The 24060-nt window shown below is 35.0% G+C and overlaps 2 protein-coding genes across 5 annotated transcripts; both read left to right on the top strand.

Moving 5' to 3' along the window:
• Positions 1-479: 479 nt before the first annotated feature.
• On the top strand, positions 480-14266 carry LOC145632459 (uncharacterized). Of its 2 annotated transcripts, none has more exons than XM_081684838.1 (4): positions 480-638; positions 1220-1876; positions 2115-3439; positions 13633-14266. In XM_081684838.1, the coding sequence occupies exons 2-4, from the start codon at positions 1231-1233 to the stop codon at positions 13696-13698; spliced, it is 2037 nt and encodes a 678-aa protein (XP_081540964.1). In that variant the 5' UTR covers positions 480-638; positions 1220-1230; the 3' UTR covers positions 13699-14266. The 2 variants fall into 2 exon arrangements, with proteins under 2 accessions (XP_081540964.1, XP_081540963.1); XM_081684837.1 differs by having other exon boundaries at positions 491-638; positions 906-1876.
• Positions 14267-16189: 1923 nt separating this feature from the next.
• LOC145631247 (high mobility group B protein 15-like) lies at positions 16190-19625 on the top strand. 3 transcript variants are annotated; one of them, XM_081683338.1, is made up of 7 exons: positions 16190-16475; positions 16860-17007; positions 17101-17179; positions 17281-17434; positions 17518-17643; positions 18413-18816; positions 18932-19625. In XM_081683338.1, exons 2-7 carry the CDS (start codon positions 16883-16885, stop codon positions 19508-19510), a joined length of 1467 nt encoding a protein of 488 aa, XP_081539464.1. In that variant the 5' UTR covers positions 16190-16475; positions 16860-16882; the 3' UTR covers positions 19511-19625. The 3 variants fall into 3 exon arrangements, with proteins under 3 accessions (XP_081539464.1, XP_081539465.1, XP_081539463.1); XM_081683339.1 differs by having other exon boundaries at positions 16846-17007; positions 18416-18816; XM_081683337.1 differs by having other exon boundaries at positions 16846-17007.
• Positions 19626-24060: the final 4435 nt, after the last annotated feature.

The raw sequence follows: 24060 nt of genomic DNA, 5'->3' as shown, positions 1-24060 counted from the left end.
AGCGTGTTCGACGGTAGCTTTTAAGTAGCTTTTAGTGGTTTGACCAAGTCAAATCACTATTTGACAAAAAATGTGAATGTTTGGCAAAATAGTGGTTAGAGTAGCTTTTATGAAAAGTTAGAAAGATTAGCTTTTGAAATTAGAGGTAGCTTTTCAGGTAACTGTTGAAAATTTAATCTATAGTTTTAAAAATAAAATGTTGATTTATATATGTAACAGCTAGTCAATCGTTACTTTACCGAATCCTCATATCTAAATTATTTATCTTCAAAGCTAACAGATTGTTGACAGCTGACAGCTATCGCCGCCACATCTACAGCTACCTTCACAGCTATTTTGCCGAACATACGTATGACTCGCGCACTAGCCACAACATATTTTCTACTTATGAAGGCATGAAGCCTCGTTGCGGGAGAAAAAAAAACATAAAATGAATTCTGATTATTGATACTCCGTATTTTATACGACGTGGACATTGATACGTGTCATAATCTTCCTCAAATGGTTTCATTTTTATCCCCTTTCGTATTTACGCAGAGGTAGCACCGCTCCTCTCGTTCCTTCTCATCTATTGAACTCCGAAATCTCCATTGAAGCGGCCTCTGAGGTTTCTCTCCACCGTTGAAACAGCTTATGAGGTAAGATTTTAATTTGCGAAGATTAGAATATCAAATATGCAATCTAGGGTTTCCTATTGTCAATTCAATTTTGATAATAGTAAAATTCTGGGTTCATCTAATTCTAAGATGGATTATTGAACTATTGGTATATAATTGTTGAAGTTATGAAAGCTTATAACGAGCAATTTATTGGTAGAATTTTAGTTTGTTCAATATATACATTGAGAAGAATAAATTGTGATGTAATTTAATAATTGAGTCAAATTGGTTGCTCATGTGTTGCAGGCTTTTATTTATAATCCTTTAATGGAACCTTTCTCTCCTGCCCTGCCTCAGGGATTCCAATTTCATACTCACTCGCTAGAATGGAATGAAATTCAATTTGATTTGTTTCTGCATTAGTCTCGCACAACTCTTAAACGACCCAATCACATTTATAATTAATGATTCTGTATCCACAATATGCTAGCTACCCCTAAACTTTTTCTTTCCTTTTCTTTTCCGATGTGATATTTGTAGTTTTGTGATTAGTTTGATTTTTGTATCACTGCTCACAAGTCTGAACTCAGCTCATCTTTGTTGTCTCAACTGTAAAACAGCATAGTTTGATATGGCATGCCAAGTTATTGTTCACTCATGGACCTTTTCTAGATTAGTGGGTGCCTTTCTTGATTTGGCTATTGCCTACTTCCTCCTCTGTTGCTCTGCTATTGCCTTTTTCCTATCTAAATTTCTCGCCCTCTTAGGGCTAACCCTACCCTGCCCTTGCAATGGCCTCTTTGGCTACCCTACTCGTGCTCCCTGCTTCCAGCGCTTCTTAGTTGATTGCCCCGCGGAAACCATTTCCTCTCTCCACTTTTCTGTCAAATCCAAATTCCCATTTGATTCCATTCTGTCCAGGAATGATCACTCTCAACTTAATTTGAAGCTACTCAGGGAAGGTTACTCAGATGATGGTGTGCTGCATCTAGAAGGTGAAGCGTCCTACAGTTCTTTCTCTGATCCTCGGAGGTCACACCACACCCTTTCCGGTACTGACTCCCTTTCTAAATTTGACATTAAGGGCAAGACTGTTACAACTCAAAGGCCAAGGTGTGGAATTAGGCGACGTCGCAGAGCTAGTATTGATTATGGAAAGTTTACTTCTGCCTCATCTTATGATCACTTAAAGTCAGACTCCCGTGCCATTCGTCAGTCTCCTTCAGACTCCAGTAAGATAGAGAATGTAGAGAACCCAACCACTGTGAACTCTTGTGGTAATTTTCTCTTCCTCCGCCTCCTATCAAAATTTCCAATTAATGATCAACTGATTTTTCTATTTGTTATATACTGCCTGCTTCATGGCTTAAGGTGCTGGCAACTCTCTTTTGGGTATATGTTTTCTTACATTATGCTAATTATGTACTTTTGATCGCTGGTTTTACCTTTGATGGCTCTAAAATTTTCTTTGCTATATTATCAGATGCTCAAATATCCTTTTTCTTTGGGTCTCAGGTCAGACACAACCAGATTCTGAATCCAATGATGCAGCTGATGAGAGTAAACCCGTGTATGACTATGCAACATTATTTGAGAACCTTAAAAACAATGCAGGGGCTGATGGTGAAGATGAGAATGTTGTCAGAATTCTGGAATCAGCTCTTGAGGAAGAACATGCAGCTCGAGCTGAATTATTCTCTGAGCTAGAGCAAGAGAGACTTGCTGCCGCTTCTGCGGCAGATGAAGCTATGGCCATGATTTCACGATTGCAGGAGGAGAAGGCATCCATTGAAATAGAGGCTCGACAGTATCAAAGGATATTAGAAGAAAAATCAGTTTATGATGCTGAAGAAATGGATATACTTAAAGAGATCATTGTCAGGAGAGAGAGGGAAAAACATTTTTTAGAGAAGGAAGTTGAAGTCTATAGGAAGGTGTTCCAAGTAAACAATGGATGGGATAGTCAGTCAAACGACACAGAACGACAAAACGACGCCTCTGCTCTTGATCCTTCTGTTGATCCTATGCTGATTCTACAGCAACTCGGTCAGTCAGTTGATAATCGAGAAAATGTTGAAAGTATAAACAACTATCCTGATTATTCTTCTGTGTATGGTCAGAAGAAAACTTCTACGGTATCTGAGTGTAAAGAATCATCAGCTCTTCCGGTGGACAAAAATGAGCTGAAAAGTCTCGAATGTTCAAGTGTTGTTCCAGATTTGATTGACGACGAAACTAATCAAGATATTCAGGAAAAAGGGATGTTATCCATGGATACAATTCCAAGATCTCTGGAGGGTAATAGTAACATTTATTTGCAACAGAAAACAATGTTTGGTGTTGATGATGGAAAACAAATGCCACTGCAAGTTGTAGAGCCACATGTTCATGATGTCCACATCATCGATTCAAAACACAGTATCAGCAAAACTACCGATGGGAAGGAAGGTGGCCCACTGCTCATACACAATAATTTTTCTGATACTGTGAGACAATGTGATTTAGAAATTAGAAGAAGCTCTTCAGACATTTTTGATCGGTTCCCAACAGTGTGCAGCTCGCCCGATAGAAGTTTTGTCTCTGAATCACGCTGCTATTCTATATCAGCAGTTGATCACGAGAGGCTCAAAATAGATGATGAGATATGTTGGCTGCGAGCTAGACTGAGGACTGTTCAGGAGGAGAAAGAGAAGCTTAAGGGCTCTTTTGAACACCAGGAGAGAGCAAAAACTGAACTAAAACTTCTGGAGGATATAGCTGTCCAGCTCCGAGAGATTCGTCATTTAACGGCGCCTGAGAAGGCTGCACGTCAAGCTTCCCTGCCACCTCTATCATCTAAGGTATGCTCCCGGTGATCATGTCACCTGCGCAAGTGCACATTTGATATTCAAATTAGGTGTTATTATTTGTTGACTATTATTGATTGATGCTATATGCCGTTTGTTGAAGCTGGATAGACCATAAAGGTTTGTTTGGAAATTGGTAAATTACGTATGATGACTACTCCTGTTTTTATGCCTAAAGTGTTCTGTTCTGTTTATGGTAAAATGAACCAGCAATATTCTACAGTTAACTGAATGTAAGTGGTCAAATAAATACTAATCCGTCTACTTTTCAGTTATGGGGTGATCTCCTGAATTGGAAGTCCCTTGCATTTTCATGTCAAAAACATGATCTCTGGAGCACTCAATCAATCAATCAAAGCCTTAATCTCTTAAGTGGGGTATTGAGCACTCAAATGAGCAATAAATGGCCTCTCTCTAATCCAAACATCCTTCCAAAATTGATTGAACTCACTTGCTATTCTCTGTCTCGAACCTCGCTAAAGGAGTTACCAGATATGCCATTTGTGAAATAGATTTCCAGGGGAAATTGCGTATCCCTCTAATTGTACCTTAAATATTCCACCGGTTTGACACAATCCATAGCTACCCTAGGTAAGAGGTGTCAATTAGGGTTTGTCACTTTGGGTAAGACTCATTTGGGTAGATCTTGGGTTCAGTTCAGGCCATTTTTTGTTCTATTGTCAGCATGTATATTTTAATACGAATAATCACTATTAGATTACACATTGATTATTGGATTGGTTTGGGTTGGGGCAGGTCTGGTGATTGGTCACATGATTTTGGGTAGAGTTTGGGTATTTCGGGTTAGGCTATTGTACATGTTTGTTTTTCCAGGGCTATTCTAGATGACCTTGTACCAAAGAATCCAATATAAGAGGAAAGCTTCTTCTCCATTTATGTTCACTTTCATCTTTACCTCCATATCGAGATGTTTGAGCTGGGTTTTGATTTCGGCTCAAACTTGTAGTAGGTTTTAATGTTTTATTACTTTACAATTCCACTCCAGTTTCCGCCATCTATAGTTTTAGTCAGGATTCTATATTAATTCTCGCTGTCCCTTTTTGATTGTCCATTATTCCTCTTGGGGTGTCCCTTTGAGATTGCCCCATACCATATATAGTATGCCTTTCCTTTTTAAGGGTCCCCACTTGCAAACTAACCCATTTGCAATATTACCGAAGCCTTAATAAAGTGAATTTTTTTTCTAAGGGGCTATAAAAAAAGGACGGATTCGAATTGTAGCCGACTCCCCGGCCATGGTTTATGCCTGCTGTTTTTACATTCTTAAACTTTCTCCTTGGACTCTTCTCTTAAGGGGTAGTCCAAGGAGAAAGTTTAAGAGAAGAGTCCAAGGAGAAAGTTTAAGAAATTTTAAGGGGTAGTCCAAGGAGAAAGTTTAAGAGAAGAGTCCAAGGAGAAAGTTTAAGAAAGTTTAAGGGGTAGTCCAAGGAGAAAGTTTAAGGGGTAGTCCTCCTCTTCTCTTAAATTATGAGTGTTTCCTCCATTGAAATAACCTTCTCTTAAATTGGAGAAATTATGGCATGGTTATCCCTTAAACTTTGTCCTTGGACTCTTCTCTTAAATTATGGCATGGTTACCCCTTAAGGGCAAGGTTTGTCTTCCTCCTCCAAGTTTTTGCCATTATTATACCTAAGAAGGGTGATTAGGTGTCTATCTCCAGTTTCTTTTAAACCTCAGAACAATCTCTCACCACTTTCCCTATTGCACATCAATATCATGGAAAGGAAAGGACAACCCCCCCCCCCCAAAAAAATTATATTTATTAGGCACGTGACGATCAAAATGGTGCTGTGACGGATACAAATTCAATCAACTCCCCGTGTTATAAAACATAAAGTTTTACAATGCTTCCTGCATTTATATCAATTTCAAAATACTAGAAGGATATATAAATTTCTTCTTCTGGTTTGCTCTATGATATTACAAATTGCCCCTCAAAATAGCAAGGATTCTTTTGAATCCACTATGAACTTCTATTCACTTTAATAGTTAGAAAAGAGATAAGAAAAAAATAACATTAGGGCAAATTCATGCTTCTCATGTTGATAAAACATAAGTATCTCAAAGGGGTATTTGTGTCATTTTGAGTGTATAAGTGGGATTAATGTTGTAAACTAATCTTATTTTGGCCTTATTATAACACCATGGGTTCTTCTTCCTCCATTCTCTCACCTTTATTAATGAACATCAAAACCTTCAATGGAGAAATCAGAACACATGAACAGTTTCAATGGAGGAGGAAGACAAACCTTGTCCTTAAGGGGTAACCATGCCATAATTTCTCCAATTTTTTAGGTTATATATATATATATATATATATATATATATATATTTGATTCAGCGGCGAAGAGGCAAAGGAGGGTAAAGAAGATAGGGGGAACGAAGGTGATGGTGGTTTGCGGGCAAAACGATGAAGGAAAAAAATGGCAATTCACACTAGTTCAATTGGTGTAGAAGGGTGAAGTCTTGAGCCCGTGATAAGGACGAAAATTGAGATGCAAAAAAAAGTACCAAAAAAAAACTATAAAATATTTAAAAAGTTGTTTTTATTTACACAATTGCCATTTTGAGATACAGTTAATGTTTCTCAATATGAAAAATTGGGGCTATCCCATAACATTGTGAGTAATATTTATATATGTTGACAAATAAATAATTATTAAAGATAAGTAATTTGTTTTTTTGACAAATAAATAATATTTATATATTTATATATTAAAGATAAGTAATTTGTTTTTTTGTGGATAGCAAAATTTAATTTTTGTCGATGGATATAATATAATACTCCCGCCTTCCCATAATATAGTTTCTGTTTTTTTTTCATGGTATTTAAGAAATAGGAGAAAGTGGATGGCGTATATTAATAAAAGTGAAAAGTACGGTCATAGACAAAAGTTAGAGAAAGTGGAAAAAAGTACAAGACATGTGCAAAATTCAAGGGTAACTTAGGAAGTACAATGAATAAAGTTAAAAAAAATGAAAGTATAGTGGTATTTACATAGTATCTAAAAATTGAAGCATGAACAATATTTTGGATTTTCAAAAACCCAAAATAGGAAAGCAGGAACTACATAATATTCCCTAGGGAGTATGATTTGATATTGAGCCTGCAATGAATCTTTGGATGGTTTATCTATTGTTAAGAAAAGGTTTGGAGTGAGAAATTTGATAATGACGAAACAGAATTAGAGAACCTTTAAAGAATTTTGTTAAGTGATTTGCCCTAAATTTTGTTAGCCTTTTTGGTCTATAATGGCATACAAGACCTTTTTTTTTTTTAATAGCATGGTACTATATAGTCAACAATTAGGCACAAAGAGGAAAGAGTGAGGCCACAAATGGTGCCAAAAAAAAAGGTAGAAGTGTGTGGAACAAAGGCAATGGACTTATGGGGGAAGTGTAAAGAACAAAAGAGAATATTGTTTGTTAAAATGAATTTGGCCTTTTGTTGATAGCTATTGTCACTAGGGGTGTGCAAACCGAGTACTCGGTCAAAATTTTAGGATACGGATCCGAAAATGGAATTGGTTCAACGGATCCTAAAATTTAGAAATTGGAGTTGATTCAACCAGGTCTTGAAATTTAGGAACTGGAATTGAACCACCAAGTTCCAGTTCCGGGTACCCATTTTGTTTGTGTTTGTAAAGTATAATACAAATTATAATAGTTATTTTCTATTTTTATCTTAAGCATTTACTACTTATATTTATATATGCATTAAGCTATTTGTATTCATGTTAGGTCTTAATAATTCCTTTTTTTTTATCTCACTATCTAGATATATTCAACATATTTTTGTTATTCAAAATTTGTTTAGTTTAGCATATATTGGGTAATCGGTAACCAACCGGTTCCAGTTCCAAAAAGTTTGAGAATTGGAACTGGTTGTAACCGGGTCCTTAATTTTTTACCCGTAATTGGAACCATTGGGTCCAATTCTAGTTCCGGACCTACCGGTTCACCGGAACCGATTACAATTCTGGGTACCCGAAATTTTTGCTCACCCCTAATTGTCACGGAAGCAATATTGATAATTTGCTGTGCTAAGGTGTATTTCGTGATTGGGTTAGTGCAAAGTTGGTGCTTCTATTAGTTAAGATTGACAGTTTAAAATGAAAATCAACTTTGTCCTGAAAGCTGTAAAAATTTACAAAACAACCTTCATATGAACTAGCGTACGGGATTCTTGTCAATATGCCTTTTTTGAAATCTCAAAAAACATTTGTCATTGCTAATGATTTGATTATATGAATGGCAAGGATGAGGCTTTAATCCCAATTCCTAAGGATTGAGGCTACGTGAAACAGTCTTTCTTCTATATAGTTGTACTTGCCAACCATGATCCTCGTATTCAATTCCCTTGTGTCCAATGTTACATACTCGTGCAAACCGAAGTTGTTAATATCCTTCTCAATCCTTCCATTGTCATCTTTTTTTTTTTAATTTTTTATTTATTTATTTATTTATTTTTTTAATTGTTGATTCTCAATTTCCCAGTAGATTCAAAGTCTTTAATCTTCGTTAGCTCACTGAATCAAGTACTTCACTCTTTAAATTCCACTCTCTTTATAATTGCTAAAGGGTAGGGTGATTCCGTGAATAATTTTAATTTGTTTATTAATTCCTTCTTTCATTTTCTTCGATTTTCTTTATACTTCCTCCGTTTTTTTAGTTGCTACACTTTTATTTTCACGGTTTCTTGAGCAGTTTTTTAAGAGGAGAAAGATAGAGAGAAAAAAATAAGATTGACCCATGTGGGTAGGAGAGAGATTGAGAGAAAAGAATGTCAAAAATGGAAAGTGTAGCAACTAATTAAATTTCCAAAATAGGAAAGTGTAGCAACTAAAAAGAAATTGAGGAAGTATGAGATTATTCAAAGAAGAATTATTTTTTTATTAAAAGAAAGCACGAGCGGTACTAAGATTATTGTTTTTATTTGGAAATGTAATTATGTTTAAATATTATTAGGTTATTGCATTAATCAAATTATATAGAAGTTAAAAAGGTTAAGCAAAAGAATAGGTTAAGTATAAAAAATAAAAAATAACAATAAAAAGTCAAATTCATATTTTTGAAAAAAAAAAGGTTAAATCAGGTTGGTTCAGTTGTTTACCCGTTTATGTAAACAGGTTAACCTGAATCCAACTTGTTTGCCTGCCCTAGGTTTAACCTTCATATAGTTAAAGTTCAATTAACCAATTATAACTAGGAATCTAGGATGTTTATCTAATCCCTAAATCAAATAATCCTAGGATTTTAAACATATCAAAAGTTTTAGCTAGTATTGAATGTTATTAAGAATTATATTGAATGTGGTTTACCAAAAAATACGTGAACGGGTATATTCGAATGTTTAATTAACAAGAAAAACACATAAATTTACGTGGCTCACCAACAATGCGTTGGCTACGTCCACAGGCAAGCAAGAGTAATAACTTTATTGATCTTAGGGAAAACAAATTACAAATTCATAACAGATTTGAGACCAATCATAGATAACGTAATGATTGTCTCACAAATTTCTAATGTTATCACTCTTATAATTCACATATGAGAAATACACAAAAGGCTCTTAGATTTTAGCGACTAGGAAATAACCTAGGGAAAATAACCCATAGTCTTGAAAAGATAGACTTTATTTAAGGAAAATAAAGCCCATAAACGAAGTAACCAAAATCAGCCAAACGTCGAGGAAATCAACAAAAATCGAAAACTTCTTTTGGGCACGGACTTGCTTGGTCGGAAGTCCGTTGAGGCACAGATGTACCTTGCCAAATACCTTTGAAGCCTCGAAGAGGAACAGACACTCGTATGGGCACGGATGTGCCTAGTCAATCTTCAGCACTCCTTTGTTGAGGCAAGGTGTGGACGTGTCTTTCCCCACTTCTTCCTAGTTCCCAACTCGTAGCTCCCGACTCAAGGCTATTGATTTAAGGCACATTCCTTACAAATCTTCACCTTGACTTGGATCCGTTCACAATAAAATTAAATTGATGTACCAGATAACAGAAACTTTTTCGAAACACTCTTCTTGCTTTGATTTGCATCCGCTTGGCACCAGATTTGCCCCAAAGAACAATAAACAACTTCAAATAAATTGTAAGTCCAAGCGCGCTTGGGACTTACTTTGCGGAACTAGGTTCAAACACACACATTGCCAATGCTTCTTCCTAGCACGAGCACACCTCTCTTTGACAATTTAGATATATCCACCTCTCCAACAAATAGTGCAAAAGCCACCTTGTTTTCCCAACCGTGTCTTTGGTGCGGTGCTTTCAGACTGTGAGTGTAGGCTGATCTTTCTCTAACACTACCACAAATAAATGATGTGACAACAGCAGACTTAGAACTAGATAACGTAGACCCTTTGTAAAGTACTAGTGGTGCTCACACGAAAAACACGATAATCTTAGCCAAACAGTCGAAGACAATTGATTAAGATAGTTAGACAAAGGCTTGAGTAACAAGTAATGACTTTTGGACATTAGATTTCCAAGGTTCCAATACAATACTTCTAAATGAGTTCTCCTTCTTAACTTTCTTCTATTTAAACTACTACAATACGAGTCTATGTGGCGTAAGCTTTAATTACTACATTTACTACTACTTTGTGTTCATACGCAAAAGTACCAAGAGCAAGCTAATAAGACAAGCTAGCTGCTGCAGCTTTAGTAGTGTTATGTTGGTGGTTGTTGTGGTGCTCTGGTGTTGTTATCGTTCCGCTATTCCACTTGCCCACAATATGCCTGCTCATTGCACCCTTGCAACTAACACATATGTTACTCGGACTCGGGTACCCATGTCCGACACGGGTATGTGTCCAAGTATCCGACTCGGCTATTTTGTGAAAAAATTCTATGATTTTGAACTAAAATGAAGTGTCCAAGTGCCATACCCATGTCCGAGTGTCGAGGGTCCGACACTGGTACTTGAGGTAAAACGAAGAGTCCGAGTAACATAGACTAACACTATGTCTCCCGTTTAACACCCTTCATTACTACTTTTGAACCCTTGTAGACATACACCCCTCCACCTCCACCTTTAAAATTAAACCCTTTTACGTTAGAAAACTTGACAAAATAAGATTCCTTATGATCTGTGCCTCAGTGGAACATGCCCGACATTGTTATGACATACAAATTTACCATCCCCTCTGATGGACCCAATACCAATTGTTTTGTTCTTCGTTGTTTGCCATAGTAACACAACCATTAACCTGCTTGTAGTTCGTAACCACTCCTTGCGTGAACACTTGTGATAAGCGCCTTTGAATCAAGAACCCACACATCAGGGTGATGCACATGTTCAATAATTAGGGTATAGTCATCTGTTGAATTGGTGTCACCAACTGCAATATCTGCGGACTCATAATTTTATTCAGATTTCCAATGTCTCTTCTCCTTATAGTAATTACAGACATCACTTGATTTTGGACCCCTTGAAGACGGTTTTCTTGGATTTTTACCTCGAATTCCCGAATTCCCCAATCCCTTGACCATTACCTCCATTGGCTATCCAAAATTTGTACCTTTAGTACACGCTTTATGACGCAACTCTTAAATATGGAGAGCAGATATGAGACATTGTCTCTTTACCGATAATATCACAAAATTCTCATATGACACTAACAAAGACACTAACAAAATTAAGGCACCATCCTAACCATAACATTACTATTACACAATTTTAACATAATAGTATTCAATCGATCGTGATGTACCTTCGGAGATCACTTGTTGATTAATGACTTCGTCATGTATAGTCTATCCACCTTTAACCACAGACCTGATGTTGTTTCCTCCTCCATGACCTCAGTGGAAACAACAACGTGATTGTCGAGTGTGCTTTCTCCTCTATCCGGACTTTTTTTTGTCAACGATGTCCACAATGTCCGCATCTTGATTTGCCACTGTCTAAAAACTATTCCTCCCCGTGAACTTGTCGATTTTCACATTCAAAGCAACCATATATCTCACCAGAATTAAACCCTAGGCCCGAACCAAAGCTCTTGATACCAATTTGTTATAACAGATGCTAGAAAGAAAAAATATTAAATGTAAAATTAACAAGAAAAACATATAATGTAAAATTAACAAGAAAAACATACAGAGATATATGTGGTTCACCAACAATGTGTTGTAACGTCCACGGGTAGGCAAGAGTAATAGTTTTGTTGATCTTGGGGAAAACATATTACAGATTTAGAACATATTTAAGACTAGAACATATTGATTTTCTCTTGGATTTCTAATGTCATCTTTCTCAAAACTAGATGAGAAATACACAAAAGACTAGATAATCAATCAATTAATGATCATAGTGGCTAGGAAATAACCTAGAGTTATTAAAAATAATAACCCATAGACTAGAATAGATAGACTTTATTTAAGGAAAATAAAGCCCACAGATGTAGTAACCAAAATCGACCAAAATTGCTAAGGCACGTGCCTCCTTTAGGCGAGGACGTGCCTCACGTCCATTAAAAACTACTAGGCATGACGTGCCTCCTTTAGGCACGAACGTGATGGGTTGGATGTGTGTTGAACGTGTCTTGCCAAGTACCTTTAAATCCTCGATTTCTGTGCAAGGACGTGCCCAGGCGTCTTGCCCCACTTCTTCTTAGTTCCCTACTCCTAGCTCCCGACCCAAGGCTATTGATTCACGGAACACTCCTTACCTCAAATAAATTAGAAAATCTATACAACAATCAAGCTATAATATTTTCATCCTACAAAGTTTCTAATGCCACTAATTTGGCATTGCAATTGTTTTCTTTATTATGCTTGCCCACGTCTCGAGCTTCGTGGAAGCCGCACTTAGACCTTTGCCACATGGTAAATTTCAAGGCTCATGCTAGTGGCGGATCTAGGGGGTATAGAGGTACAATCAAATAACAAAAGAGACTGCTTGTCTCTAATATTAGGTCTCTTAGGTATTGTTATGTAAGTGGCTAAAGCAACAAATCAACCCGCCTTTTTGTGCTGAATTCGAAAGGGATCGCCACTGGTGTGTTAGGTTATATTTTAATTTTTCTACGCTAAGTTAGTACTTTTCAATCAAAGAGAGCAGTTTTTCACAAATAATTGGTCTCTTAGGTATTCCCTCTGTCATTTTATTACACGTCTGTATTCCTTTTTTGGGTCATCAAAATTAAGTGTCTGTTTCCATTTATAGGTTGTACTTTTTAAAAATTTATAGGTTGTACTTTTTAAAAATATTACTCTTTTTTTTTCTTTTTTTTTTGTACTTCAACATTAATTTCCAATACTTTATCTCTCCTAATTTCCAACCACTTTATCTTTCTCTCTCTCTCTCTCTCTCTCTCTCTCTCTCTCTCTCTATAACTCCACATGGATATTTATAATCCCAATTATTAGTTTTAAGGAATCTTTAACTTTCTTAATCTCCGTGCAAAATGAGAAATAGGCATGTAATAAAAGGACGAAGGGAGTTTTTTTTTTTTTTTTTTTCTACCCACGAACACATTTAGTACTTAATTATAAGCCTTGCAAATTGAAATGGTTTATTACCCCAAATATTAGTTAGGAAAAAATTAACACATGCACTCCACATTTATTTTGTTATTTTTTTATTATCAAACTTAATTTCGTACCCCCATTCCCCAAATCCTAGATCCACCACTGGCTTAGAGCCTTAGACTGGGTCCAAAAAATATCCAACGCGTGTTATAATCTTGTTCCATAAACTTCCTTTCAACCCAAAAATTTGTTTGTTTGAATTTTGGAACTTATACCAAAATCAATTTTGATTAAAACTTTGATTGGATCCTTAAAAGTTCCATTTGATGTGCATGGTCACAATTCACGCATCCCTTGTTGAGGATTTTTTGAATTTTCATCAGAAATCTTTTTATAATTATGTGTTGCTGTTAAATTTTTTAAGATAGTTTGTGTTTTTGGCTATCACAGTTTTGAAATTTCCCTTCATGTAGCTCATGCTGCACAACCTGTAGAGTCTTAAAGTGGATTTCCTTACAACTATATTTGCCATTTGTTTTCCTCTCAAGAGCTGGAGTATTGTGATGACAATTTGTCCATGGCTTACTTCTTTGGCTAATTGTGGCTGATGGTTCTTTTGTGAGCTGATCTTTCTTTATTACTGCAGAAAATTGTCATATCGACTACTCATGTGTTGACTGTTTACAGGTCACGTCTAAGAAAAGGCGCTCTCGGGGTGTTTCTGTTGGAGTTGGTCAGAGTCAATCAAGTTAGGGGACACAGTCACACAGACTACAGATTTTCCCTGTGTGGAGCTAGCTGTTGTCCAAATACTTACAAATGTGCATCAGGCTTCAGGTGTGAAAATTTGCTTCTGCTGTTATGAACTCTGTATGACATGAAATGGTTTCAAGAAGCAGGAAAGCACTTGACTAGCCCTAGGGTTTCACTGAACACTTGTGAGAAAGAATCTAGATTAATCTTGTCTTCCCATGTCCAGGGCCATGAATAACTCCGAATAAAACACTGAGGGTTTGCAAGTTTCCCACTTTTAAATGTATTTAGTATAATTTACTTGACACGCAAATCTGTACGTGTATAGTATTCCACTTGTGTGTATATATGTTTTTAGTAGAAATCCCCAAATATCTGGGTTTTCTTCCAAAACTTCCTTTTGCTTCTTTGGTAATGGAAGAAGTATGGGCTGTTTTCAGACATTTAAGCCCTGAATTTTTAGGATTCCCACTCTTTGGTGTCTGAAATTTTCCTGCAAATGACACAAGCAACTCGATGCTGGCTCTCCCACTTGGTTATTAAGCAGAGTGCCAGAGTGTTTATATGACTCCATATATTGCAAATTTGCAATAGGTTTTAAGTTTCATTATTCAGTATTCATATACTTTTATCATATTTATTTATTTACTTGTATATAAAAGGTTTTCATGTAGTAAAATGTTTTATTCAGTGAATAATTTCAAATCATCCACTTTCAGCATATTTTTTTTTTTTATATATACAAATGAATAATTAATTATGTTATTGATTAAAAATTTGAACATGTTTGTGACAATTATGAAGATAAAACTCTTATTGGGTAACTTGCTGATTTACCATAAGCCAGCTGTGGATGTATTAGGAGCTAAGTCGCTGAAATAGGTAGGACATGTTAAAAATAAAGTAGTTATAGACCCTGTTTGGGAGAAAGCTGAAAGCTGAACCTGATTGAGTTAGCTGATTTTGACTAGCTGATTTTATAAACTGATTTGACTAACTTATTGTATTAACTGATTATATAAAAGTGTTTGGTAAATAGCTGATAGCTTAAAGGTGATTGAGTATATGAAATGAAGCTAATTTTGGGGTAGGTAGTTTAGATAGGATTTTAAATTAAATGAGGTTATAAGTGTCATTTCACAATAATTAATGAATAAGCTAATTGAAAAAGCTCCTAAAATGAGCTTTTTCAAAAAGAGCTTATTTAGTAGAATAAGCTCTTTCAATAAGCTTACTACCAAACACTTGTATTAGCTTGTTTGACTAGTCAATCAGCTAAAGTTAGGGCCTGTTCATATTTACTGAACTGAGCTGAACTGAACTGAACTGAAAAATTAAAATGCATAAAACTGAACTGAACTGAACTGATTAGAGCTGAACTGATTGGAGCTGAACTGAACTGAACTGATCTGAACTGAAAATAAGTAAATATGAACAGACCCTTAGTCAAATAAGCTAATATACCCCCAATAAGCTTACTACCAAACATGACTATAATAATTTTAATGTCAAATCTATATGATGGATTTATTAAGAATGATTTTTAATTAAAAAGTATTGAGAGGAAAGATCTTTATCTTATCTTATACTCCGTAACAATCAAATTGAAAGAGGGTCCTATTACAAGGTTTCTTCTTGTAAAATTTTACCCCTTTCATTCCAAATTGATTTTACTCATGCCACGTAATTTAGATGATAACTGATAAATGATTTGTAGCTTGTTTATCAATACTTCCTTTGTCCTATAAGATTTCCCAATTCTTTTGGGCACGTTGTTTTAAAACTTGTCTAAGTCTATCTTCAAATATTATTTAATAAATGTTAAAATTGTAATACTTTTGGTGAATTGGATAAAAGTCATAAAACTAATTACACTAATAGTGATTTTATCCTTATACTTGTATATTGAGCTTATACTCATAAGAAAGTTTAAATTATTATTCTAAATCTTATAATATTTTCTCTGTTTTTTTATAGTGTTATACTTTGACATAATACTTTGAATAATACTAGTACTTTGTAAGAAGTAAAGTGAGGTAGTTGGGGTATTGAAAAATTATACAATAAGATAGTAGAGTTAGTTAGAGATATGTGAAAGAAAAAACAATTGTTACTACTGGGTTTGAGAGATGATATCAAAATGTGTTTTTTTTTTTTTTTTTCAAAAATGAAAACGAAAGTATGTTATAATCATCCGATCCATAATTAATTCAATAACTGAAAAAAAATAAAATGAAACAAATTTAGAAATATCTCATGCTCCTATAAAAAAAAAAAAAAAAAAAAAAAAAGAAATATCTCATGCATAACATAAATAATAAATATTTATAAAAATGAACGTGTGGTAATGGGTACATGAATGAATCTAGCATATTCTAATCTTAACAAACCAATCTAATAGTACGAGTATTTGGGTTATTATGAAGCGTTGATTAATTCAAACAGAATGTATAGCAAATTACACGGGTGCCCTTGAGCAAACAGAGTCATTTTAATTTCAGTGTATATATATATATATTTTTTCTTTTGACGGAAAGTGTATATTTTAAATTTATATTTTGATATTTACCAATTCATAAACATACAAGTGAAGATATACATAGATTAGATTCTATAAATTTAGGGTTCATGCTAATAAATACGAGTAAACATATACGTAGTATGTGAAAAAAAAAAAAGGTTTAGTAAAAAAAAAAAAAAGTTGTCATTTGAATTGAGAATTGGGAATTGGTTTGGTTTATGTATCTCCTGTTGTTCTACAGACTACAGTTGGTTGGGTAAGTATTAATTAGTCGTACTCATTATTCTTAATTTTATTATTTTAATGTGATTGCTATTTCTGGTTTTCGTTCATCTGGGCATGCTACTGTTGGCATCATTCAATGCATTTGTTTAATAAATGATAGCAAAATCTGTTACGGAGTGATAATAATTATTATTCGTTTAAATCTATTGTTTTTTGTTTATCTAGCTATACATTTGTATGCTTTGACGGTTTGTATTGATTAATTTGGAGCTTAAATAAAAATTGATTTATTGGAGAGCAAAGTGAATGGTATTATATATTGTTATGAAAAATGGAATATATATTATTGTGAATGTTACTAAAAAAGGCAGATAGAAATAGTAATAAATGATTGTGCGCAGTATATTGTATATAGATAGATAGTTGGTCTGAGGAAGAATGGTTGATCAAGGAGGAAACCAGTATCCAGCCCCTCTTGCCAAGTATGAGGATGTTGTTTCCAATCGTCAACTTTTTATGACCACTCTCGAGAGCCTTCACGCAGCTATGGCCACTAAATTCATGTAATCCCACCACCACCATCATCATCTTCTACTGTACTCCTCTTATTATTGCATTGCTTTCAGCCTTATACCCATTAGCTTACCTTATTACAGGATTCCCGTCATTGGCGGCCGTGATCTTGATCTTCACAAGCTTTTTGTCGAGGTTACTTCTCGTGGTGGTATTGAAAAGGTTTACTACTTTACCTTCACTGTCATACTTCCCCCTCTTATCTAACTTCCTGCTAGCTTCTTCCAATTCATGCTCCATCTGTATTTTGTTCATGTCTGCAGATACTCTCAGAAAAAAGATGGAAAGATGTTACAGCCACTTTCAATTTCCCTTCCACAGCCACAAATGCTTCTTTTGTGCTTCGAAAATACTACTATTCATTGCTTCAACACTATGAGCGAATCTACTACTTCAATGCACGCGATTATTCTCCTGGTACCGCCCTCATCACTCTATATATTCATGCCTGCTTTTGTATTTAGTCTGTAGCTTTTACTGTGCTGATTTTATTTTTACAGGTGTCTTGCAGAGTCTGAATCCTGCACCTTCTGCTGTCCATGGACTGTCTGAAATGTCCGCAGCAGCAGCTCAGCCTGCAAATGTACATCAGAACCAGATAAACACTACAGAGTCTGTGTCTCAAGGTATGCTTCAATTCTATGTAGAGTGACAATTGTTTGACTTGTGCTTTTCATCACTTATATGGTTCACACAAACAAATGCCTACTTAGTATATCTGGCTGGGTCTTATCTTTTCCTTGCTAAGAGGAACAGGCTATGTGTCCTTCATCGGTTTTGTCTGTATTTGTTTGTTTAGGAAAATGGTCTAGCAAACCATTTTTGTAGTATATGTTAGAAGAAATAAATACTAATGTGCTAGAGGGCTAACTAAATGTTTGATACTTGAATTTTGGAACATCACCAAAAGCAATTAGTTCAAAGGCAAATTATAACATAATCTGTACTAGATAATTGAAGATGACAGAAAAGAATATCTTACAAATTAAGCTTTTTCAGGATGTTAGTAAACCATTCATTAAATGTGTGTTTAAAATAACCACTTATATGATACAGTAGTAGTTATATATTTACATAAGCTAAGCATGCAAAGCTCACAACAGAAAGAAACTAAATTGCTTTTACAAAGCTCACAACAGATGGGCCATTTTCACTTATATGCAAATAACCTTGATGATGATACCCATTGGAAATGTTTTGGCAACTGTCTGATATTATAGATACTCAAACCTCATTTACTAATACAGATAGGTGTGTGCTTTGTAAAAGAAATATGAAGGTTACATGTTCACTAGCCAAGAATCCCATCCTATTGTTAGCAAACTTTAAAGGTTTTCCAACTTTGTTCTGGTATGATGTATTGCAGTATTTAAACATTCATTTTTCTTTCATCAGCAGCACCATCTGGGGGGTATCCTATCATTGGAGTGATAGATGGAAAGTTTGAAAGTGGGTATCTAGTTACTGTCACAATTGGGAAGGATAAACTAAAAGGAGTTCTCTACCAGACTCCACCAGCTAAAGTTAATCAAGCGCCACAAACATCTTGTATCCCAACTGGCAAAACTGATAACATTCCTGCAACATCAGGTGTTCCTCGTAGGAGGAGGAGGAGGAGGAGGAAGAATTCTGAGATAAGGAAGAGAGATCCTACTCACCCTAAGCCCAATAGAAGTGGTTACAACTTCTTCTTTGCTGAGCAACATGCCAGATTGAAGCCACTTCACCCAGGCAAGGACCGGGAGATTAGTAGGATGATTGGTGAACTCTGGAACAAATTAAAGGACAGTGAAAAGGCTGTAAGAATTGCAAATTTGAATGATTTTTTTTTTTTTTTTGGTTCATTAGTATCATGTGAAAGATTATTTTTAAAGTTTTAACCATATTCTTACCAGGTGAATTATTGTGTCTCAGGTGTATCAAGAAAAAGCAATTAAGGACAAAGAGAGATACAGGACAGAAATGGAAGATTATAAAGAGAGACTAAGAACAAACCAGGTGATAAGTGGTGCAATACCAATACAGCAGCGGTTTCCTGATTTGGGTTTGGTGATGGAAGAAGTGGATGTGAAAGATGGGACAGAAAGAGATACCCAAGGATCACCTGATAAAGAAAGTGATTCTAGCAAGAGTGAGACTGATGAAGAAGAAGAGGAGGAAGAATCAGTAGAAGAAGAAGATGAAGATGAAAATGAAGGTGATGATGATGATGACAACGACAAGATCATGGAGAAGGAGGATGAGGATTATTCTGATGCAGAAACTATTCCAGTAGTAGGTGGTACTACTGTTGAATCAGGCAATGCAGGTACTTCTGAAACAGAAACAGCAACAGCAGGGGTGTTTCAAGTAGTTAAGGCAGAGGAGAAAGCAGGTTGTGAAGAAAGTGAAGGGAGCTTGAGTGCTGGTAGTCAATTTCATAGGGAGACGAAGAAAGAATCATCACCTAATGCTGAACAAGAGAATTCCATTATTGCTCCTGCTGTGACATAGTTAAGGCCAACTTCCGGGTTCCCCCCTTTGTGCTGATATTTGTAAATTCTTTATGCTCAAATATTGGGATGCACATCAATGTGAGACTGATCTTGCTTATTTAGGCTATTAAGCATCTCAAGAAGGCAGTTTGCAGTGAAAGGTTACACATAGGAACTGATTACACGTCTTAGCCTGTAGTCCAGTTTAACATTTTTCCTTTGCTGCTTTATTTTATGCTTAGAAGATTGGAGTACATGCTAATCAGTCAAAAAATCATGAATTTTCCAAGTTAAGAGTGTTTTTTTTTTTTTTTTTTTTTTTTTTTTTCACAAACCTGTTACAAGCCTATTGTCCTTTGGTTCTACATACAGCCGATACAGGACAAAGATTGTATTAACTGATTGAAAATCAAAGTAAAGTTATTGTAACGAATGATGAATGCTGACATTCATTGAGCTAATTATTCTCTAAAACTTAAAGTTTTACTTGAAGCGGAAAGGGTCGGTTGTATGAAACAAGTATTATGGATTATGGACTATATAGAGTTTTAGGTAAACTACGTAGCTTGTTTAGTAGGACAAGTGAAGATGACAAATTATATATTACCTTCGATTACTTTTATAAGCAACTTTGGAATATTTTATATCTCAAAAATAATACTCCAAAGTTGAATATAAAAGTAATCCGAGGTAGTATAGCAGGTATACCCTACTCCTTTTGGTGGAAAATTTCATCATCAACTCCTAAAACCGATTGTAAAACATTACACTCAAAATTTAAGAATGATCTGCAATTTGATTTGAGTGGCCAACCGTTTGTTGTTCTAAGGATGAATCTCTGTTTTCCTGGGAAAAATAGCTTACTAACATAAGTAAAACCGATAAGGAGCTTTAAACAGAAGCTAGGGAATGAAGGTAAGTTTAGGTGGCAAGAGAGTTGCTTGTGTTCCCACTTTAAATTAGGAGTTGCGTCCAAAGAAGTGCAAAGTTGTTTTGAAATTAGTGCGGTCCCTCCCTGACTCCACAACTTTGTCTGCTGTAAACCTGAAAGCAATCTAACATTATAAACTCACTCACCTTCACATATATTTGATTGACATTATTATTATTGTTGTCATTTTGCATTGCATGCATGACATGAAATCAATATCAATTGGTGGGATGACATTTCTAACTCAACTTCTCTCATCTTCCAAGTCCTTGGTGTCAAGGACAAAGTACGGTAAGGTATCCATGGCTAAGCAAAGGATGCTTAATGAGTTATGCAAATCATCTACTGATGAGAATGTGAGTCATTGCTGCTATGGTCCAGTTGATATTCATGATCCTTTCCGTCTCCAAGCTATCATCGTTGGCCCTTCTGATACTCCATTTGATGGCGGCATCTTCTTCCTCACTATCCGTATTCCACATGATTATCCCTTCAAACCTCCCAAAATTAAGTTCCGAACTAAGGTAATAATGTAGTCTTTATTTTTGCTATTCTCTTTTTAGGATAAGTTGCTTTAAACTTCATCTTTATCATTTATCATTTGTAGAAATTTAGTTCATGTACGTACTCCCAGCTTGGCTCGTAATTAACTGCTTGTTATGTATACCTGAGCTTAGTATGTAGCTAGAAGAATCATCAAGAATGAAGCGGGGTTAATATAAATTGTGTAGGTATTCCACCCGAATGTAGGAAGTGATGGAACAATCCATGTAGACATACTGAGTAATAGATGGACGCCAGCTCTGACAATCGAGAAATTGTTGCTGTCAATATGCTCTTTTCTTCCAGACCCAAATCATAAAAAAGACTCTTGCAATTCAGTGTGTGATCTCTACTGGAATCACAGGAAGCGTTATAACAAGATTGCCAGGGAATGGACCCACAAATATGCGATGATCTGAGTAACGTACTAGCCTTCAATCAATTGATTCTGGTATGGTACTACTTAAATAATACTGGTTTCTGTCAATTGTATTAGAATGCTCAGGACTTCCTATGTATAACTATCTATATGCAACTAGTAACTGATCTATCATCTATACTAGTTGAGCTTATTGTTAGCACTTAGCAGTTGGGTGCTATACAGTACATATTGTCTAATTTGTTGGTGGAACACATAAGATATATACGTCCTTGTTCTGTTTTAATTATAAGGAACAAATTAGTATTAAGTGATTGAAGTAATTTAAGCTGTATGTAGTTATGCAATTTTTCCTATGATCGACAGAATTCATACATACGGTATCTGGTTTTCTTTTTTTATTTGGTTGACATCCAAATTAAATATAAAAAAAAAATCAGAACATTAGGTTGACATCCAAATTAAATACTACTATAAAAAAAACAAGAACATTAGGCAAGTTTTCATTCATGAGTTGGCATGAAACATACTAGTACATGAAGATATATTGTTAAATATGAAATGACATAATAGTTTATATTATATTTAAAGTCTATGAGATGAAAAGACAATTTTTATTATAATTCATATGTTTAATGTAATGTGTACTAATTAATTGAACTTTATTTTATTATGGTGGAAATGAAACACTTCATTTTCTTACTTGAATTTGCAAGTGAATTTGCAAGTTGTACAATGCATAAAGACTTAAACATTAATATTAAGGGAGGTGACATGTGACATATGGGGTAATGAGTGATGTAACACCCTATAAATTTCTTTCCTTTAAAATACTTGTTTTACTCTTTTTAAAACTCAAAATAGGAAAATCTAAGACATTACAACCACCGTGAAAACGGTTAAGGCAAATATCAAAAACACACAGCAGAAGACTATCATTAAAAACATTCAAAACAAGTCATTAAAAAAAGTCAACAAAATGAAAGTAAAGTCAAACCAAAGTCAACCTATAACTTGGAACCATTGTAGGCCCTTATTAAAACCAAACAAACATAAAACCTTTGCGTTATTCTCACAGCATAATAATAGAATAATTAAAGCAATAACCACATCATAAACTTATGAAAACTAAGCATGATTCGCTCTTCTCTCACGCCCATCATGAATATGTTTCATCACCTGAAAAGCTTCTCTCTACTTGTCTCCACTACTCTCCATTAGAAATGGGTCATCATGGGACCAAAGTAAAGATAAGGCCAAACAAACATACAAACAAACAATCATCAATGCTAAGTACATAAACGTAAATAAAACACACTCATAACATACTTTCATTCTATCATCACACAACTTACCTTGTTGCACCTATTTATTATAAGCATACAACATATAACACGACTCTCCAAATATACAACATCATGTACTCCCAGTAGAAGTTATGGTTAAATATAAAACCCCATAACTCCCCCCATATGTTCATACTCAAGGTATATACGTTCCAAGAGTTTTGGTCATAATCTCTTCACTTTACTTTATTTACATACTCAAACCATAACACAATTAACCATTATAATTATTCAAACAATTAAACATGCCAATTTAATTCTTGAATAACTTATGATCACATAATATTTAATGTTGAGTCCTTTTTAAACTTTCTCGGTGTCAAACACCTTAAACGCATAATGCGCCACAATTCCTATCTCTCGGTGTTAGAAACACCTAAGTGCACTAAGGCACCAAAAATACAATTTATGCCTTGTGTACAAAGACACTTAAATAGCACTTTCCTCATGCCTATAACATCAATAAAAATTATATGAACCATAATAACATTCCTTTTCAATGTTCCAAACTCAATTAATTAAACATGTAGTTTAATTAAACATGTTGTCTATCATGCCAATAATAATTTTCTTCACCAAAATCAACCAACTCACAAATTCCAATCATAATCTTGCATGACACAACTTGGCATTAATTAATCAAGCCTAGCATGTTCCTACATCACCAAATATACGCGAACGTATGTACCTTGAATACGATCTTAAAATCGCCACGACTATACAAAATCACTCACTTGGAAATCTCCTACAATCCAAAATCATAAAGAGGTATTAATATCTACTCCACACAAATTTCCAACAATATATACACTCCTTAGATCACTTATAAATTATTTAAAACGAGCTGAAAATTAATTTAAAACCCCTTACTTTAATCCCAATTAATGGATAATCAATAATTCCTTTAAGAAACTCAATTATAGCTTACTAATTAATAAATTTCCAGCTTTATTAAATTATTAAAACTTACTGTAAATATGGTTAAAACACCTAAATTAAAATTTTAAACCACCCATAATCAAATTCCATCATTATACAATAATTTAGAAACCTGGTTTTCAATTTAGGGCTTATTAATTCAAAAACAAATCTGAGAATTAATTTGCATAATACTTATAATCAAACATCATAAAATCATCACAAAACCCATAAATCATAATTAGATTAAGGATTAAACAAAGGAAATATTTTTTTTTTGAAGTGTGTCCGCCGGACAACAGCCCTGACACCACAGTCGGTTGCTGCCGCGCTGCTGGTGGTGTCGTTGCTTTCGCCGACGCATGCTGGTGGTGCGGTGGCCCGCCGGTGGTGTGGTGGTGGCCGACGGTGGTGCTACAAATAAAGGGGAAGGGGAAATAAAGAAGAAAGAA

Source organism: Chenopodium album, chromosome 5 (genome assembly GCF_948465745.1).
Source record: "Chenopodium album chromosome 5, dcCheAlbu1.1, whole genome shotgun sequence".
Lineage (NCBI taxonomy): Eukaryota > Viridiplantae > Streptophyta > Magnoliopsida > Caryophyllales > Amaranthaceae > Chenopodium > Chenopodium album.
Note: the sequence above shows the minus strand (reverse complement) of the source record. Positions and strands in the feature narration are given on the sequence as shown.

Coding starts and splice junctions, on each gene's coding strand:
- LOC145632459 (XM_081684838.1), top strand. CDS start 1,231: ATGGCATGCCAAGTTATTGTTCACTCATGGACCTTTTCTAGATTAGTG. Junction 1,877..2,114: donor AACCACTGTGAACTCTTGTG/GTAATTTTCTCT, acceptor TTTGGGTCTCAG/GTCAGACACAACCAGATTCT. Junction 3,440..13,632: donor TGCCACCTCTATCATCTAAG/GTATGCTCCCGG, acceptor GACTGTTTACAG/GTCACGTCTAAGAAAAGGCG.
- LOC145631247 (XM_081683338.1), top strand. CDS start 16,883: ATGGTTGATCAAGGAGGAAACCAGTATCCAGCCCCTCTTGCCAAGTAT. Junction 17,180..17,280: donor CTCGTGGTGGTATTGAAAAG/GTTTACTACTTT, acceptor TCATGTCTGCAG/ATACTCTCAGAAAAAAGATG. Junction 17,435..17,517: donor TGCACGCGATTATTCTCCTG/GTACCGCCCTCA, acceptor TTATTTTTACAG/GTGTCTTGCAGAGTCTGAAT.